This window comes from Vulpes lagopus, chromosome 2, assembly GCF_018345385.1.
Source record: "Vulpes lagopus strain Blue_001 chromosome 2, ASM1834538v1, whole genome shotgun sequence".
Classification (NCBI taxonomy): Eukaryota; Metazoa; Chordata; class Mammalia; order Carnivora; family Canidae; genus Vulpes; species Vulpes lagopus.
Genome location: NC_054825.1, coordinates 4,857,156 through 4,876,593, shown reverse-complemented (window position 1 = coordinate 4,876,593; position 19,438 = coordinate 4,857,156). Strand labels below are relative to the sequence as shown.

General features: G+C 50.6%; 1 protein-coding gene across 2 annotated transcripts in view; it reads left to right on the top strand.

Annotated features, from left to right (window-relative positions):
- The window catches only part of DOCK1 (dedicator of cytokinesis 1), a 497,787-nt gene that overhangs the window by 471,846 nt on the left and 6,503 nt on the right, over positions 1–19,438 (top strand). For both annotated transcript variants that reach the window (XM_041744687.1, XM_041744686.1), the window contains exons 47-50: positions 5,053–5,190; positions 12,208–12,353; positions 15,863–16,061; positions 18,664–18,817. In XM_041744687.1, coding sequence (XP_041600621.1) covers positions 5,053–5,190; positions 12,208–12,353; positions 15,863–16,061; positions 18,664–18,817 — 637 coding nt within the window. The remainder of the gene's footprint in view (positions 1–5,052; positions 5,191–12,207; positions 12,354–15,862; positions 16,062–18,663; positions 18,818–19,438) is intronic.

The following is a 19,438-nucleotide window of genomic DNA, read 5'->3' as shown; positions in this document are numbered from 1 at the left end:
GCGCCGTGATTCATTCAGCAACCAGGCTGCGGCCCTGAATTTGAACACACAGAAAGTCCTCCCTTGCCAACGGGCCTGGTCCATCTCTGCTGGAAGATCTCTGTCTGGTGTTGACAGGACAAGATATCAGAGGCAAGCTCAGAACTTCGATGTCCCCAAGAGCTCAGCTCCAGCCCGTCCCAGGAAAGGCGCTCACGCCAACGCCGTCTGTGTGGGAGGCATGGGTGGGCCACTGCAGAGCACCCACCCCTCCTGTTCTTCCCGGTGGTGGCCAGGGTTGGGAAGTCCACACTGGAGTTTCCTAGCGGTAATCCTGTATATGGCCCCTGAGGCCTCTGAGTCTTACCTTAGAGGGCCTGGTGTTAGAAGGACATGGTCCAGGGGGTGTCTTAGGTCCAGTTGGAAGTGACCTGTTCACACATCTGTGCCTCCGAGCCTTCGTGAGCCTGGTGGAGGAGGGGACATCCAGACCTGGTTCTCTGAAGCTCTGGCCCCCTTGCTCTGTACCTAGGACATCTCACTTCTTCAGGCTTTGTTTTCTCGTGTGGAGGTGAGGAGGGTGCTCTCTGATGTAATCCCCACACAGCAGGCTGAGTGCAGAGAGCTGAGGGAGGTCGAGGCCGGGGTCGCCCTGTGCGGGCTGGCAATGCCGAGTACCCCAGGCCACTCTGCTGAGCTGGGGGTCCCAGGCTGCCACTTGGGGCCCTGATGCAGGTGAGGAGACATCTCCGTGGGCACTTGGACCCTAGCCTTCCCAGAGCCTCACCTCAGGGGCTTCTGCGTCACCAGCACATTGACCATTGTGACCTCTTGGGGTGGGGAGGGGCCAAACTTTGGTTTCAAGCAAACTTGTAATATATATATATATTTCATAGTAATGAAACACATATAACAAAATGTAACACCTTAACCAATGTGGGGTACGGTTCCGTGGCCTTAAGGACATTCACACTGCTGTGCCACCAGCCCCTCCATCCATCTCCAGAAATTTTCCATCTTGCTGGAAATCTCTGCACTAACTCTCCGCTGGAATCCACCGTCCACTGTCTGTCTCTATGAACGTGATTGTTCTCGGTACTTCACGTTATGTGGAATCGTATGGTCTTTGTCCCCGAGTGACCGGTTTATTTCACTGAGTGTAACGCCTTCCGGGCTCATCCGTGTTGTTAGCCTGAGTCAGAATCCCCCTTTCCTTTTTGGGCTAAGTAATATTCCATTGCGTGGATGGACCGCATTGTGTTGATCCGGTCATCCATCAGTGGACACGTGGGTGACTTCCACTTTTCAGCTGTCGTGAATAATCTAGCTGTGAACACGGATGCACACATATGTCTTTGTTTCTCTGCTTTCAGTTCTTTTGGGTACATACCCACAAGTGGGATTCCCGGATCCAATGCTAATTCTGTTTGTGGTCTTTTAATTCACATCCGCCACATCCTAGTCAACACTGGTCATTTTCTGGTTTTGTTTTGTTTTGTTTTCTTACAGTAGCCATCCTAACGGGCGTGACTGTGCCACAAATCTGTAGACATTGGTTTGCATTAGGATTATTCTGTGGTAAGAAATCCTAGGAGGGACGCCTGGGTGGCTCCGTGGTTGAGCACCTGCCTTTGGCTCAGGTCGTGATCCCGTCCGGGATTGAGTCCCGCATCGGGCTCCCTACATGGAGCCTGTGTCTCCCTCTGACTCTGTCTCTGCCTCTGTCTCTCTGTCTCTCTTGAATAAATAAATAAAATCTTTAAGAAGGAAAGAAACAAACCAACCAACCCTGGGAGCTGGCGCCAGGGACTTCATTGGCCAGGGATCGTTCTCTGCATGAAATGTAAGCCTCGTGTAGACAGTCTCCCTCTGTTTCCAAAAAAGAGTTTAAAAGTCCGAGTGATTCCATTTTAGATGTAGAAACCAAAGAGTACAAAATTCAAGACTCCATTGAAGGCTATAAAATCATTGCCACACAAAAACTAGTTTGGTCTGCAAAAGTTGTATTGATTTTTTTTTTCTTGTAAGCTTTTACAGCAAATTGGATTTTAAGAGTTTCAAGTCCTACAGAGGAAAATAATTTGTTCCCCAGAGAGAACTTTATGTCAGCACTATGTCATCACCCCTAATAACTATATTAAAGGATGAATTTTAAAGCAGCTCACAGGAAAGCTGAAAGAAAGAATCCATTTTCTAGCAACTTCATTAAATCAAAGAGTGATGAAAAATACATATTCAAAACATTACCTGTGATTTCACTTTCATTTGCAAATGTTTGGAAACCCATATTTTAGTATCAGTGATTGAGTCATATGGTCATTAAAATTAAGGAGTTTGGGGTTATCAGGATGTTGTCTTATGTTTTCGTTTGTTAGTTTGTTTGGTTTGGGTTTTTTTTCTGGAAACTCCATCAGGACAGAGTGAGGTTTTCTCTTGGGAATCCCAAGGGCTCGTTGGCAGAGTTTCCATCAGTGATGTGCAGTAAGCATAGCCCGGTGCTGAAATCGTTTGCGAAGGCGGGTTAAGTTCTAGGCAGCTCTTCACTCTGCTCTTGGCACCCCCAAACCAGGGGGATGCGGACCTGCCCCTCCCAGCTGGGAGCCAGTGGTGCAGGCGACGTGGGGCCTCTTCTGGGTTGACAGCTGACACCAGGTCAGAGGAGCCCCAGCCCCTTCCTCAAAGGCCGAGCTCTGTCCTTGCCCAAATGGCAGCTGTCCTGTGGAGCAGCACTGCCAACGTCCAAAGATGAATCTGTACAGACTCCCACTAAACCGCTGTGTTGTGTACCTATTTCTCTTTTGAAATGCACAAAGATAAAAGACCAGACCCACCCATCATCACCAGCTGATGACAGGCGCGACCATTGTCACCAGGGTTGGTGCTCCTAGAGCACTGAGCAGTGCTTCCAAATGTTCTGTGCTGCTGGCAGGCCATGAATTTGTGCAGGGGCCACAAAGGAGGAAACCTCACATAAGGCACCGCTGCTTAGAAGGGCGTCTTTTGAGAGCAGGCTGCGTGCTCACCTTGAACAACTCAAGGTGTGACTTTGGGGAATGTCTCTTCCCTCTCCCTCTCCCCTCTCTGGGCTCTGGGAAACTTTAAAGAAATGCAGATTCCTGAGATCTACCCCAGCGCCAATCAGGGCTCCCGGGGTGGGTTTGAGGAACCTGCCTGGGAGTTTCTGATGCCCTTCCAGGTTGGAACCCACTGAACTGTGGGGTCCCCAGAGATCACTTCAGGCCTCATTCCATGGCTGGTGTTTGTATATTAACCACCCAATATGTTGGAGTGTTGGCACAGAGCATCTGGTTGTGCGTAGCTGTGGTCACCCCGACTCATAGAACAGAGGCGAGATCCCTTCCTAGAAAAAAGTTGCATCTGACAATGTCAGGCACCTGTTGAAGTGGTCAGTTCTCATACCCCAGAAATCTCACCTGCCAGCTTGCAGTTCACGCAGTACCAGGGACCCAAACCAAATGGTCTTAACTTTAGTCCAGCAAGTGGCGTCTTTGATGTCAGAGAATCTGGCCAATTAAGGCTTTTAATCAAGCCAACAAAAACTGCAGAGACATCTAGACTGCATATTGTATATTTGAAGAAGGTCCATTCTACAAGGAAATGCTTACAGGATCTCAAGTGGCTCTGTTTTAACCTTGAGGCAGCATCCCCATCCTCGCCTTCACACTAGATAGAGAGCGTCCCACCAAAAACTGCCCCCAGCCTGCCTGTGCCTTGCCCCAAAGCAGAACTCAGGAAGCAAAAGGATTAGAGTGAGCGTTTTCTACTGTGGTACCCGACCACGCTGCGGCCAGCTCTGGGGAAGCTGCCATCTGCAAGAGTAATTCATATGAAATATTAAAACATCTCAGCCATCGTGAAATCTCACCTGCACACTGTCCTTCTGACGGTGACCACCCAGAAGGGGATACTTGGCCCGTATCTCAGGTGTAGGCCCAACTGTCAGCAAAACAAGCTTTGTGCCCATGCAGCCCAAGGGCAGGCTGGGTGGGCTGTGACATGGGAACACTCACTCCTTCCCTCTTTCCCTGGAGACCACAAGAGGCAACAGCTGCATGCTATAAATGGCAACCAAATACATTCTATGCATTGATTCATCTTGATAAGATTTCTTGAATTTGTTCACATGAAATTCAATTGTGTACTTATTATCCTTCTCCCTAATAAATCTGCTCACTGAGGTTGGTGTTCTGTTGTATTAGGGAAATCTGTTTTTAATCAGTATTTTGATTTAATTATAAATTATTAAGAGGAAGCCTCTTAGCTTGATTGCATTGAAGAATGTCTAACTCCTGGTCCGAGTGTTGCGGGAAAGCAGAAGCTGGAGAAAGAAAGCCCTCCTAGACCACCCCACCCGCCCAACCTCTTCCCAGAGCAGTGCTCGAGGGTCTCTGGGGCTGGAGAATGAAAATGTCTCCCTGTGACGCTTTTAAAGGTCAGCTACATCTCCGCGCTTGGAAGTGAAGTGTTGGCATGGATATTTTGTGACAGCAGTGTTGGCAGAGAAGTGATTATTTTTAGTTTTAAGGAAGAATAAATTTGGTTTTCCTTTCCAAATAAGAAGGTCCTTCAGGACTATAGATCACAAATAATTAGATTTTTAAGCTTTAGAATAGGGCTCTCAATTGCCTATAAAGGCAATATCCTGGGCTTAAAAAAAAAAAAAAAAACCCTTTGCTCTGTGACATGACCCTTTGCTAATAGATCAAGTTACAGCTAAACCAATTCAGAACCGCAGTTCTTCCTGAATTCACGTGGAAAGCACAGATGAGTCTATTCTGGGATTGGCCGACCAATGGGAGTCAGGCAAAGTCACCGAGTGGCCATCGTGCGCTGAGCACTGCACTAAACGTGTCCAATTTAAAACACAAATGATTTTAATTTGAACATTTTGGTCTTTGGGGGTAATGTGCCTGCTGATGAGTTTGATTCACGGTTTGATTTGGAAACAAAGCCGTTGCATTTTGCGCACAGTGCCACTTTCTGCCTGGTGTGCGCTCCTCTCTCTAGACCATTAACCAGGAAATAAGGAGTGTTGACTGCTATGTTTTTCAGATTCCATTTTTGGCTGAAGGGATCAGGATTCATGGAGACAAAGTCACAGAAGCACTGAGGCCCTTTCATGAGAGAATGGAAGCCTGTTTCAAACAGCTCAAGGAAAAAGTGGAAAAGCAATATGGTGTCCGAACCATGGTAAGGGGGAAGCCTTGCAGAAGGGGAGGTGGGTGCCTTTGCGTCACACTGTCCAACTGGGACAGGCTCACAGGCAGAGTGAGTTAGATGTTATATGTGACACCTGCTAGGGAAGTGGGATTTGAGGGGCTTCGGCACCCTCGGAAGTCCATCTGCCGGTAAACCAGCAACCTCCTCCAATAATTGGAAATGTCAGGGTGAGTCAGCGTTCATGCGTTTGCTTGATCACCACACACCTTGCTCACCTGCTGTGGACACAGCCTATCCTTAATCTGGTGAGGCAACAGAGAAACCGCGCAGAGGCCCGTGTGACTCAAGCTTGGCTGGCCGTAGGGGCCACACCTACAGCCATATACCACACACAGAGGGCTAGGTGTTGCACAGGGCAACGGCACTCATGTGTCCTAAGGCAGACCTGGAGCCTATGTCCGGTCCAAAGTCCCAGTCATTGGAGAGAGTTGCTGTGGGTTACTGAGACCTGAAAGTGTTAGCAAAGACTAACGTCTTACAGCAGTGGTCATTGGTCTGGGCCGAGAAAGGTAAGCTGGAGACAATCCGGGGAGGAGTAGGGACAAAGGACTCACCCAGCAAAGGCTGGGAGGCCAGAATTCGAATGCAGGCCAGAGGCCAGTGCAGACATAGCCATGCCTTGGACAGAAGAGAAATCCCAAGAGGAGCCGTAAAGGTGCTCAGCCCCCAAGAGCCTGGAATGGCGTTCTGGGGCAGGAAGTTTTGCTCTGGAATAAGGGCAGAACCGGGCTTTTGTTAAGAGTTTGTGGAAGTTTCTGAGTAGGGACTGTGGGATCAAGATCATGATAAGAGTGGCTTCTGCTAAGTAATGACACAAAATATCTGGCGGTATGAGCCCTGCAGAGGCCTGGGAGGCTGTTCATGAGCCATGTCTTAGCAACATGGGGACGAGGCCACCGCGGTGGTGTGCAGCTCTCTCCTTATGGTCTCCGGGAGCCTTGGTGGGTCCTGACCATGACTGTGCCTGGACTCTGGAGACGTCAGGCACAGCAGATGACTCAAGGCCCCCTCTCCCTGTTGTTCAGAGGAAAGCAATAATGTGACAAAAAGCCTTCCAATCTAGAAGCCTTCCAATCTAGAATCCCAGCCCTTGGCATGAAGAGGGTGAGGGCACCCATGGCTTCCGTCTTCCTGCAAACGAAAGGCGTGCTGTAGGAAGGTGCTCTGCTGCTCATGTCGCACAACACTTTTCTCTCCTTCCTAAAGAACCAGGTGTCCAATGTAGGGCACCATTTTGGGTTCTTTTTCGGCCCAATGCCATCTGTCTGCTGTTCCCTACAGTTCTCTGTTGCTCTTCCTGTTGAACTCACTTCTTTTTTTTTTTTTTTCACACATTTCTCTCACTTAGCAAACACTAATTTAAGTGCTTGCCATATGCCAGGGACCTTTCCAAGTGTTTTGCAAATATGAACCTGCTTAATCCACTTACCACTGTGAAGGAGTCACTGTGGTCATCCTCATTTTACAGATGGGAAGGGGGACACGAGGTCCCACCCTCGCAGTGGCCACTGCGGCCACTGGTGGACTTCGAACCCTGATAGTCTACCTCCAAAGCTGTGCTTTTAGCCACTACACTAATTTACACGGCGAAGCTTTTGCTACTCTTGCGCATGTGATCAGAGGCTCAGGAGGGACAGAGAACCCCCCAGAAAGGGGCTAACTGGGTTTTCTTGGACTCCATGCTGGCCCACCCTGCCCCCCTGGCCCACTGCGCTGGGCTCCCGTTTCTCAATGCATCACCAGCAGGGTGTAAACCTGACAAAGCCAAGAGAACACAACCCCTCCGCTATGGTCTGAAAACTCGCATGTGGGGAGCGGCTCCAGGGGGCCGGGCTTGAGGAGCAGGGTGCCCTCCTGCCAGCTGCGCTGGAGGACCCTCAGGGCCAGCCAGAACCCTAGGGCTGTCCTTGATCACTTCGGGGCCTGCGACTCACTACAGCTCAGAGTCGAGTGGCAAGAATTTCAAAGTGCATGGTCACGCGTCTCCTCCAAAGTTTTGCACCACCTTGAAGTCTGAGAAATGAACTTTGGAGATCTCAAGGTTTTTGGACTAAGTGAAAGACTTCCTCTTTTATCACTCATATGATTTGTATTTCAAAACGACAGAAACCCATCTGGCTCACCAAGCATCCTTCGTGTTCCCTTCTCCGCTGGGATTGCATTACTTGTGCGGGTGCTTGCTGCCGGACACGGGGAGAGGGAACACAAGAGTGGGAGGCAGGGCCGTTGCGGAGGTGGCGAGGGTGGCTTCGTCCTGAAGGACAGGTTTCCCCTGTTCTGACGCAGCCATCCTTGGCCGGAGATTAGTGGTTTCCACCACAGCCTGAGACATCACACCCACCGCGCTGCCCGCCTCTCTGTAGGGGCAGCCAGGGCACCTAGGGACTGGGCAGGCTTCTTGGGAGGACCATCCAGGAACAGAAGCAAGGGGGCATTTCCTCCCCCTGGCTGCATTCTTTCCTGGGGCTCCCTTCCCACGTCCTCCATCCTGGGACCCCAGAGGCAGGCTCTGCAGCCCGCGTCCCTTGAGCAGAGAGACAGGCAGATGCCCCTGTCATGCTCTGAGAAATGTGGCAATAAAAAGCAGTCTGGTGTGAGCCTTTCCTGCCTTATCTACTCTGAAAACTTGCAAGCATCTCAGAATACTTTGAAAAGCAATATAGTATCATCCTGTTTAAAAAAAAAAAAAATGGATTTAAAAATAAAAACCCCATAGAAGAGACATAAACCATTTTGTCAATTTTTCGGATCCAGCCAGAGCCATAGATAGAAACAGAAGATGTGGACACCCTCGGACTTCTTAATCCACAGGCGGCTCCCCCAGACCCGGCGCCCTTCCCGCTGACCTTGACCTTGCCTGTGCGAGGGCTCTAGGGGCCACCACTCCCGGGCAAAAGCTCACAGCCCAGCCTCTCCAGATGCATAGGGAGTGAGGAGTGCAGACCCTGGGATCCCTGAGCAAGAGGACACCAGCACCTGCTGCAGCTGCATTCAGCACCAGCCCATGTGTCTTCACTGGCGGCACACGGGAGGCTTGTGTTCGACTTAAAGCTCCTAGAAACAATTTCCATGTTTCTCATGCAGTTACTATTCCTCTTCCTTGAACTCCATTGAGGAGCAAGAGAACCTCGCCAGGGTCCACCCCTTCTCCTCTGTCGCCTACGTCATCACTTTATGCATCCTCTCCCTCTGAGGCTGCTTCCCTCCCGACTCCTCCCCAGAGCCCCTCCAGCCCCTGGCTGACATGCCCAAGAAAGGCACACTGACTCCCTCCCTGCCCTCCTTGGCTGACGGCACAGCCCTCACCGGTCAGTGGATGAGAAAGCCACCAGGCATCCTTCATGCCTCGCACCCTGTGCTTCACCTCATCACCTCTGCTGTCCCGGAGGCCCTTCCTGCCTCCAGGATCTCCCTCTCCAGCCCTTCCTCCATAGCCATTCATGTGGTTGTCATACCAGGATCCGTGGAACCCTGGGGTCCCCCAGAGGCTGCTCCGGAGGCTGACGTGATAGCCCCTACCTGCGGGGAGAAGTCCAGCTTCCCCGGTTCTGTGTGCTCGTGTTCAGTGGAGTGCTTCACCAGGGAGAGGACTTGGCTCACAAGGCTCACGGGAGCGGTCATGGTGCTGAGCCTCTGTGGGAGAAGCAGGGCTGACCCTGTGACCTCGGGTCCTTCCATCCCCAGCTCCACCCTCTGTTTGTGGCCTCTGAAGGATGAGGTCAGGCTCCTAACATCATGCACACAGTCTCCCCATGGGCCTGCCCACATCCCCAGGGGCCCGCATCCCCACGCAGCCCTTCCCAGGGGCCAGCATGTCACCCTCTGGATTTGCTGCCTACACCTGGCATTTGTGCTACAGCATTTGGAGAAAACACTTCCAGAAAACTAGGAAACCTACCTGCTTCTCATCCTACCCCATAAAACACTGGTCACCACCATTAAAATTTAGCTCTGCCCACCCTGCTCAGATCCACTCGCATGGGGGTCAAGGGGAGGCATTTGGGCTCAACTGTAAGACAAGGACACAACACGTGTCAGAGCCTTTGGGGCCGGACAGGTCTCGCTTCTGGTAAGAGCCAAAATGAGTGTTTGCTTCAGGCCGTTATAATGACACCAGCAAGGACATGGGGAGCTACCGGCAGAGCGTGCCAAGGCCTGTGGGCTCCACCTGCGTCATCCCGTTTCGTCCTCACACCAGCCTCTCGTGGTGGGATGATGATTCCCTGCGTGCTCCAGAGGAAGCTGAGGCACAGACAGGTTCCATATGTTATGCGAGGTCACATTGTTGGTGCCAGAGCCAAAATTCTAGTCTAGTCCTACCTGCCCCACCCCCCACCCCTGCCAGCCCTGATGCTGGGACACAGAGACATCGTTCACTCACAGTGTCCTGGTGCTCGAGCCACACCTGTCATGGCTGGGAGAAACTCAGATTGCTTCAGATGAAAAAAAAAAAAAAGTCCCAATTCTTCAATTTCTCGAGGCTCTGCTCAGTCAAGAAGGAATTATAAGACAAATGGCCCAGAGCGTGCCCTGTGTGGGTCCCAAGAGTGGCTTCTGTCCCTCCTCGGCCAGAGCCCTGCACCTGCCACCCCCTCCCCTTTATTCTTTCCAATCTATACATCCACCCAAGACTCAAGGTTGCCTCTTGAGGGATACCACCAGGCTTTGTGGCCATAGGTAGGATGTTCAGGGTCTTCTGAGCCTTTCCAGGAGCTGGAGTGAGGTGGTTCTTGCTCAGCCTCTCCACCTCCTAGTCCATGACCGGCTCCCTCCTCTGCCTCTGCACACTCAACACTTGCACTGCTCACATGGGAACCATTAGGCAGGGAGTGGGACTCACAGCACCCGGGTGTCAGACAGGTCACATTTCTTTCTCTGCTAGGTGCTCAGCTGCATGTCCTTGAATGCTACGACGTCTCCATGTGCCTAGTAGATGATGGATATAGAGGAGGCACGTTCCCGACCGCAGAGATCACCTGACCCTGTGGTAGCTGCTTGTCTGCCCTGCTGCTCCCCTGCCACCCCCCACCACTGCCAGGTCCAGAAAGACAGGTGGAGGTGAAGGCTGCGGCTGTCGCAGGGGGAGATGGGAAGGCAGCACCTCCGGGGCTGGTAGGCGGGTGTCCACGTGCCCACCTCCGAGCTGCTGTGGAAGAGATGGCACGGGGTAGTATGGGCTACGCAAGGCAGAGGCTGCCGGCCATCTCATGCAGAATGTGAAGAGGGGCCTAGTCCCACAGAGATGCCAGAGGGAAGAGCGGTGGCCGAGCAGGGTGGCAGATGAGGGGGTCAGGGCCCTGCCAGTGTCAGGAGCACTGGGACATGGAACAGTTGGAGGCCCAATTGAGACGCTGGGATGAGAGCCGTGCAGCAGAGAGCCAGGCCTTGGCCTCCTGTCTACACGTGTCCCAGAAAGGCTGAGAAGAGGCTTCTGTAGACTTTGAGTTGCTAGATTTTGTACAGGAAACATTTCCACAAATTGGACTAATGTATGCTTCGTTTCCTCATAAAAGGCCAGTTAATGACAAGGGCCGTCTCCTTTTTTTTTTTTAATTTTTTTTTTTTTTTTTTTTTTTATTTATGATAGTCACAGAGAGAGAGAGAGAGAGGCAGAGAGACACAGGCGGAGGGAGAAGCAGGCTCCATGCACCGGGAGCCTGATGTGGGATTCGATCCCGGGTCTCCAGGATCGCGCCCTGGGCCAAAGGCAGGCGCCAAACCACTGCGCCACCCAGGGATCCCAAGGGCCGTCTCCTTAAAAGTCTTCAGTGGCACCTTCCTTGGTGCCAAACCCAAGACCTGCCCTCCGTGCTGGCAGATTCCAGTGACATGAGGCTTCAATCTACTGGTTGGCCCACTGTGGCCTACTGGCCTTTTTGTAAAACCGGTGTTATGAGAGCACATCCCTGCCCTCCCTCATCTCTGTATTGTCCCTGGCTGTTTTCATGCTGCAGTGGCCAAGCTGAGCAGTGCAGATGGAGACCTTGTGGCCTTAAATACTTATTATCTGTCCGTTCACAGAAGAAGTTTACCAGCTCCTGCTTTAAACTGTTTTTCCGTCGTCGTGAGCATGCAGATCGAATAGTATTTCCAGTGCAAAACACTTATTTAAGAAACAGGCCCACTTTTCAGATGTGGAGGTGGTGTTGGCTGTGTAACCAGCCATGGTCCCAAGCGCGTCATGTATGGGTGATTGCCCGAGGGCCAGCTTTGGTGGTGTGGGGCTGGGAGGACGTGCCTCCGTCCTCCGGTTAAAGGAAGGAGCTTCTGCGGCAGCTGGTCTTGGGGCGCAGGTACACAGCATTTTCTAGGTAATTAGAGAATGACACGAGCTCTGTTCCAGTGACTTGTGTTTGGATGATATCAAAGAGAGGATGGAAAACTGTCAGGGACCATGTTTCTCCAGAATGCATCTCTAGTTCACTACCTGACGGGGAAGAGGAGCTTGAGCAGCTCCAGCCGTGGCTTCATCTAGCTCACCGTACCAGTCACTGGCAGGGGAGCAAATCCATCTTTAATTAAGCAGCAGGAGCAAATTCTTTTATTCTAGAGAAATTCGATCAGACACATCCTTGTATTTTGGTGATCTGCGTAGGTTATCCACACGCAGAGATGTGCAAAGTTCATCGAATGATCTTGCTACTCTATAGATTTTGTGGTCAGGACATTCAATGATGGCTTTGGAACAGGTTGTTGGTAAAGAAAACTGCACTTAAGATTTAAAAAAATGGGAAAGTTGTGATATTTTTCACAATATCAGATTTCAAAAAGCCCTGAAATAACCGTCATTTTCATCTTTAACTCTGAACAAGAATGTGCACTGCTTATAAAGTGTGGAAGATTTTGGTCTAGAATCCAGGCTGCTAAGACCACTTGATCCCAAGAGTCTGACCAATCCAGGCCAGATATCTTTTCGCACAAGAGCATCAAACAAGCTTCTCTCTCTCCTTTTCTCTCCCTCCCTCCCTCTCTCTCTCTCTCTGTCAGCCTTCAAGTCTGGATGACAGAAGAGGCAACCGTCCCCGGTCCATGGTCCGATCCTTCACGATGCCTTCATCATCCCGGCCTCTGTCGGTGGCCTCCGTGTCATCCCTCTCATCGGACAGCACCCCTTCCAGGCCAGGCTCGGATGGGTGAGTACGACTCAGTAGCAGGGAAGGGGCTTGGAAGGTCTTGTGAGGAGCCACCCAGGCCCTGGGTTTATTTGATCCCAACTTGAGGAATTTTTTTTTAAAAAATTGAAACTGTCTTTGAAACTGAAGCTCTGGGACGCCTGGGGGGCTCAGTGATTGAGTGTCTGCCTTGCACTCGGGGCATGATCCTGGGGTCCTGGGATCAAGTCCCGCATCAGGCTCCCTGTGGGGAACCTGCTTCTCCCTCTGCCTGTGTCTCTGCCTCTCTCTGTGTGTCTCTCGTGAATAAGTAAATAAAATCTTGAAAGAAGAAAGAAAGAGAGAAAGAAAGAAAGAAAGAAAGAAAGAAAGAAAGAAAGAAAGAGAAAAGAAAGAGGAAGGAAGGAAGGATGGAAGGAAGGAAGGAAAGAAAGAAAGAAAGAAAGAAAGAAAGAAGAAAGAAAGGAAAGAGAAAGAGAAAGAGGAAGAAAGGAGAGAAGGAAGAAAAGAGAAAGAAAGGAAGAGAGAGAAAGAGAAGAAAGAGGAAGGAAGGAAGGAAAGGAAGAAAGAGAAGGAAGGAAGAAAGGAAGGAAAGAGAGAAAGAGGAAGAAAGGAAAGAAGGAAGAAAAGAGAGAAAGGAAGGAAGGAGAGAGAAAGAAAGAAAACGAAAGGAAGGAAGGAAGAAAAGAAGAAGGAAGGAAGGAAGAAAGAAAGAAAGAGAGAAAAAGAGAAAGAAAAGAAAAAAGGAAGGAAGGAAAGAAAGAGAGAAAGAAAGAAAGAAAGAAAGAGAAAAAAGAAAGGAAGAAAGAATGAGAGAGAAAGAAAAAAGGAAGGAAGGAAAGAAAGAGAAAGAGAAAGAAAGAGAGGAAGGAAGGAAGAAAAGAGAAAGAGAGAGAAAGGAAGGAAGGAAGAGAGAGAGAAAGGAAGGAAGGAAGGAAGGAAGGAAGAAAGAAAGAAAAGAAAGAAGAAGAAAAAGAAAGAAAGAAAGAAAGAAAGAAAGAAAGAAAGAAAGAAAAGAAAGAAGAAAAGAAAAGAAAAAAGAAAAGAAAGAAAAGAAAAGACAGGACACTGAAACCCTCCAAGACTTTGTAACTCTAGCACCCAGTATGACTTTCAGGATCTTGTGAGTTTTTGAGAAAAAATTATTTGGGTAAGATTTCCATCAGATTTTAAAACCTGCAGTGAGTGTTCATTCAGTTCTGGAAGGAGTATAGTACGTTCCTTGCTGGCTGGGGCTCCTACTTTTCATCCCCCGCTCACTTGCATGGTGTCAGGCCCACGCAGAGCTGTCTCACGCGGTGGCTTGCCTGACGGCCAGCAGGGCCACCTCTTTTCTACAAGACCTCTTTGGAGACCCCGTTCTTGCTGTTGACCGCCCAACAGCACAAAGTGACTAAGCGGAGCAAGAAGCTAATAGACTGGTTAGTTTGGGTTGAGCTCCCGCTGTATGTCCTGCTTTAACTTCGAGTGCTAAAAGTTATCAATAATTGTTTTTGTGGTTTTGAGCAGCAAATATGTAAAGTTTGCTCGTATTAAACAACAAGGAGAACGTGTCATGCAATTTAAACACCAGGGAACAACAGCTGATTATTTTAACGTTGAGTTTGCGGTTCTGTGTTTGTACGACCCCATTTGGTTTTCCATCCTTCGCCTCACGCGGCCCACAGGCTCCTGGCCCCTGCCGCGCGCAGACACACTCTTCCAGAGCGCCCCACCGAACCGCTCACAGCTAAGCGCCCTTTGTTGCCGATGACCGGTGGGCCCAATGGAAGATTGAAAACTAAACCCACATTTTTTTTTTTCCTGACAGTAATTTTTATCACTGTCTGCTGCTTATAAAGCCAAATCCATCTGGAAATTCTCAATTTAGAGGTATTTAAATCATGTGTGCTTGTCACTTAGAGCAAGATTGCTGAAGAAATTTAATTCAACTTTCCCCCAAGAAAATCCCCAAGCTAGTTATGAAAAGGTTTTTACATTTCCGAGAACACAGGGGGCGAGGGTAGAAATTGATCTAGAGGTTTTAGAGAGAGGTGTGGTGTACCAGACGCGTGAGCACACGCCTCCGTCTCCCAGGAGGCACTGTGTATCCTTGAGCTAGAAGATATCTTTATTAGAATCCAGATTTTTGTTCATTCTAGGGTTACCACCCTTAGCTATGTAATTAATGTGGAGAAAATGAGACTTTGGTCCCCAATGGCACAGGTTACGTGCAGAAGAAAGTTCATCTTGTTGGCAGGTGCTTCTCATAATGTGAAAAATTTTCGACGTAACCTGCCTTTCTCTTGGCTCTTGGTGTGCTCCCTAGATGTTTACAGGTCTTCCCCTTCAGCTCAAAGATGTCCACTGCTCTTACTGGTTTTCCCCCCCGTTAATTGTCTCCAGTTATACAAAACCTAGAATAAAATCTTGAGGATTATTTTGTTTTATTGACGACATTCTGTATGCTCTAACTTCAATGTTGTGCTGTATTTATTTTGTAACTGGACGTTTATAAAGTTTTGCAGGCTTTTTCATACCATTATCCACGGTCGCCCTCCCTCCTAGCTCCTTCCTGCTGCAGAGGATGTAACTCCAACCTTAGAACTGGAATCATTTCTTCTCTCTCCTGATATAATTTACTAGGATAAAAACAAGGTGGACCACCCCCACCCCCACTGCCACCCCAGTCTTATATTAAAATACCAAACCACCATTGCACGCAGATGTGTGTGCACACTCAGCTTTGACACGTGCCTTAGGAGCTAGCCCCAGATCCACTTACTCGGTAAGTGCCCAGTGGAGGCACTAACCATTAACCTGCTTTTATACCAGGGCATTGGCGTCAGTAGGCACCAGGGTGGTGATGTCTTCCTTTCTTCTTGAGACTGGGGACGTCCAGCCCACAGTGGTTTGGGGATGTCAAGACTTCTCAGGAGATGGTGGAGCCAAAACCCAGGTCTTCTAGCTCAGCGCTCAGCTGAAAATCTGAGGGCATCTCCATGTACCCACGAGCTGGAATCAGCTTGCTTCTCACGGAGTCATCCAAAAGGCTTCCAAATTGAAGCGGTGGACATATCTGTAATCTTGAGGTGGCTGTAGGAACTCGGTCAGAATCGAGATACCAGGAATCTATTTGCTTCAGCATCTGCCTGTTTCCCCTATTATATTTGTACATATTTTTGTATGAATCTCCACAAGGCAAGGGCTCCCCTTTTGAAACCTACCCCAGATACCAGCCTCCCATCAGGAATCTGCGACAATCCCTTTATGTCAAGGTGTCCTGTCCACTCAGACTCCGCATCTCCCCCATCCTCCTAGATGTGTTCTCTTTCTTCCCACTGTTGTCTCTATCTCTTGTCGGTTACAACTGGCTAAATGTATCTTCATCCCCCCTTGACCTCTCTTTATAAATCATTCCTTTCCTGTAAGACTGTGCAGCTCCCAGCCCACCCTTACGTTCCTGTGAACAGGTTCACGGGTATCTGCAGGCTGTGAAGCAACTGTTCTCCTCTTAAGTCATGAGTGATTTAAAGGACCATTTCTTCTAGGTTTGCTCTGGAGCCTCTCCTGCCCAAGAAAATGCACTCCAGGTCCCAAGACAAGCTGGACAAGGATGACCCCGAGAAGGAGAAGAAGGACAAGAAGAAGGAAAAAAGGAACAGCAAACATCAAGAGATATTTGACAAGGAATTTAAACCCACCGACATTTCCCTGCAGCAGTCTGAGGCTGTGATTCTTTCAGAGACGGTAATTTCTTAGGGAACCTGCCCCACATTGCGGTGGCTCCTGGGACCTACCTTTGCTCCATATTTAGCCAGTGGAGCTGTCAGTTGGTTTTCACTGAATTTTCTATAAAATAGTTGCTTTGAAAATCTGAGGTCCCCCTCGGCCCTTCCCTGGTATAACCCAATGCTGTAGGATATCCAGAGGCTCAGAGCGGAACTTCCCTTCTGGAAGGTACCTGTCTTAGCGTTCATCCTCCATCCCAAAGGGACTTGGGTGGTTCTAGGATTTCTGCAGCAATGTTGAACTTGCTTCCAACACACAACCCAACATCTCAGGAGATGAATAGGAATGCTTCTGTCGTCTGAAAACAGTACTCCCCGCATTAGAATCTGCTCAGAGGGAGTCCCAAAGCCCCTTCTGCTGGGTTCAGCCCGCAGGACGGGCGTCCAGCATTGACCTTCCTGCCTCATCGGCCCCACATTGACGTCTTTGCCATGTTTCAGAAGGCCTTTCTGGGATTTAAGCTGACATGTGCTAGTTAGCTGACATGAGAAACAGCTCCCGGGGAGCCTCGGTCACTGCCCAGTCCTGGGCGTGTGAAGGCGGGGGAACCCGTGCCACACACTGGTGGCCTGAGGCTGGGCCGAGGGGCTGCAGCTCACAGGAGCGCTCAGCAGCGCTGCAGGCCGAGGGCATCTCAGAGGAGGCTCGGGCAGCTTCTAGGGCGAACTTTATTCAGAACCTGCTATTTGTGGACTAGAAACAAAATAAAAGGAGAGGCTCTCACAGGCTGTCAGCTTCAGAGGTTAAGTCAGGCCCAGAGCCACCTCCCCCTAGAAACGATGGACACTTGTCTTATGGCGTCCGGGAATGTGCCCACCCCGGGCAGGAGCCCATGACCTGTCCTGGCTGTGATTGAAGGGTTGCTTGACAAAAGGGCTCACATGGGACCACCTTTTGATAAGACATATTTATATTTCCTGGCTTGTTTATATCTTCAATTCAGAGGGTACGTTTCACCCACACTGTGTGCCATTCAGAGAGGTGGTCGCATGTTGTTTGGCTGTCGAGAGACAGAAGGCATATTCGAGAGCCACACCATGGCCCTCAGGAAGGCAGATGCCCTGCTAAGGCCTTCAGGCACAGGAGGGTGGCCAGGGGTGTCAGAGCACAGGAAGGGGACTGGCCAGAGGCTGGCCTTCATGCTGAGGTGCTGGGCCTTCAGCAATGGGGGGAAGAGTCGTGATGAGCCTCCCAGCATGCTCCATCCACGACTCTGGAAAGCTGGGGTGCCAGTGACCTTGCTGACACGAGCCGAGGTCGCCTTCTCTCAAGCCCAGGATAGAGATCTCAGGTCCCAAACCCTCACAACTGAGTGGGGAATTAACAGAAACACAAGATATTTACCAGGTGCCAGACACTCTGCATGTCTTTCCCTATATTTTTACTGAGGCTCCATTTTAAGCTGATAGAAGTTGAACCACACGGCAGAGCTGGTCACAGTGAAGTTGTGTGAAAAGAGGTCGAAGGTCGGGCCAGGCACTTGGCCATCACATGCAGGTGTGTCCCTCCCTGCCAAGGCCCTGTTTGCTTGCAAGGACACTAGCAAAGATGGGCCGAGTTCACTCAAAGTGGGGCCCCCCACAGCTGGCCTGAAGCGCCTTCAGCAGGTCCACGGGAACGCACCAGGGTCAGAGCCCAGAACCAGCCCCTGGTCCGCCTCTGATGACCCTCAGAATAACCACAGCTGCTGTGGCTCTGGGGACGGGAATCCTGACCTCCTGCTGGGCGCAGGCTTACTGCTCTCAGGGCAGCCCAGCTACCTGTCTCTCCAGATGACAGGTGTCAGCAAGGTCTGTGAGTACATGCGGACACCTGCAGTTTCCAAGGTGAGCCTCCATGGGCCTGCAACCAGCCAGGTGCCACGGGGTGGAGCGGGTGGGCAAGTCAGAGACAACTTTAGTGTAGTCAAAGCAGCAGCCCCACTCCTGGAGGCAACACCGGCACGGCTGGTGTTCCCTGGCCCCCTGGGGTGGCCTTGGCTTTCTGCCCCGTGCCCGGCCCCCCGCAGCTTCCACAAAGGCTATACCTCTGCTCACTCCCAAGGGGCTGGATTCAGCCTCCTGCTTGATGTGGCATCATCAACAATCTCATGACCTCAGCTGAGACTTAGAGCCTGTGGTGGGAGCGAGGGTCCTCCAGGTGCAATTTGCTTGGCACCAGGAAAGCACCCTTCTATTCTCGAGTCATCAGAACGTGCCTCACGGGATGGGACTGTCGCCAGTCCACGTGCACATTTGCCCTGTCCCAGGCCTCCCTCACATCCTTGCCCCCAGCAACATTTGGCACACAGTGGCTCCTAGAGGCACTGCCCTCATCTCTGTCTTCATGTTCACCTGGCATTCTCCCTGTGTACGTGTATCTGTGGCCAGATTCCCCCTTTTTATAAGAACACCAGTCATACTGGGTCAGGGCCTCTCCCCCCATCCCGTGACCTCCTTTGGAGGTGAGGTATTTGCAGAAGACCGTATTTGCAGGTAAGGTCGTAGTCATAGGTACTGAGAATCGTGGGGGACACAGGTCAGCCATGGCGACCCTAACTCTGCTCTTTCCTCCAACGTAGATAAGTCCTCTGCGGCCCCAGAGACCGAAGAGCCAGGTGATCAACGTCACTGGAAGTGAAAGACGTTTCTCTGTGTCCCCGTCACCACCATCCTCCCAGCCAACGCCGCCTCCAGTCACACCAAGGGCCAAGCTCAGCTTCAGTTTGCAGTCAAGTGAGTGGAACATTCTCCACGTTGGAACTCCTGGCATTGCTCTGTGACTCCCTCCTTGACCGGAGGCTGGAAAGTTAGGCTCACTCCTCCCCTTGTAGCTGTTTTCACAAGCACCCCGGGTACAGGGAGTCCCCTGCGCACTTGGGCAAACCAGTCTTCCCAAGTTCCCTGGGGGGACTGCGTGCTCTCAGAACCTTCTTTGAGCCAGGGAAGGTATGAGAGGCACATGGACAGCCCCCCTCTTTGTATCATAGGATACAAGCCACACGAGGGTCTTGGCCTTCCTGTGTCTGGGAGGAACGTAAAGTGAAGAGGCATTTCCAGGCTGTTCTGAAGAGCTAAACACATGACTAATTTTTCTAGTTTTGCCTGACTTCTAGGGTTCCATGACTTATTACCATAAACTTATTGGCTTAAAACAACAAAAATTTATTTCCTCTCCCTTGTGGGGGCCGGAAGTCAGAAGTCCGGATGACAGGGTTACTTCCAGAGGCTCAGAGAGAAGACGATTCTGTGCCTCTCTCCTAGCTTCTGGTAGCTTCTGACCATCCTTGGCCTTCCTTGGCTTATAGATGTACCCCTCCAGTCTCTGCTTCCATCTTCAGGTGGCCTGCTCTCCTA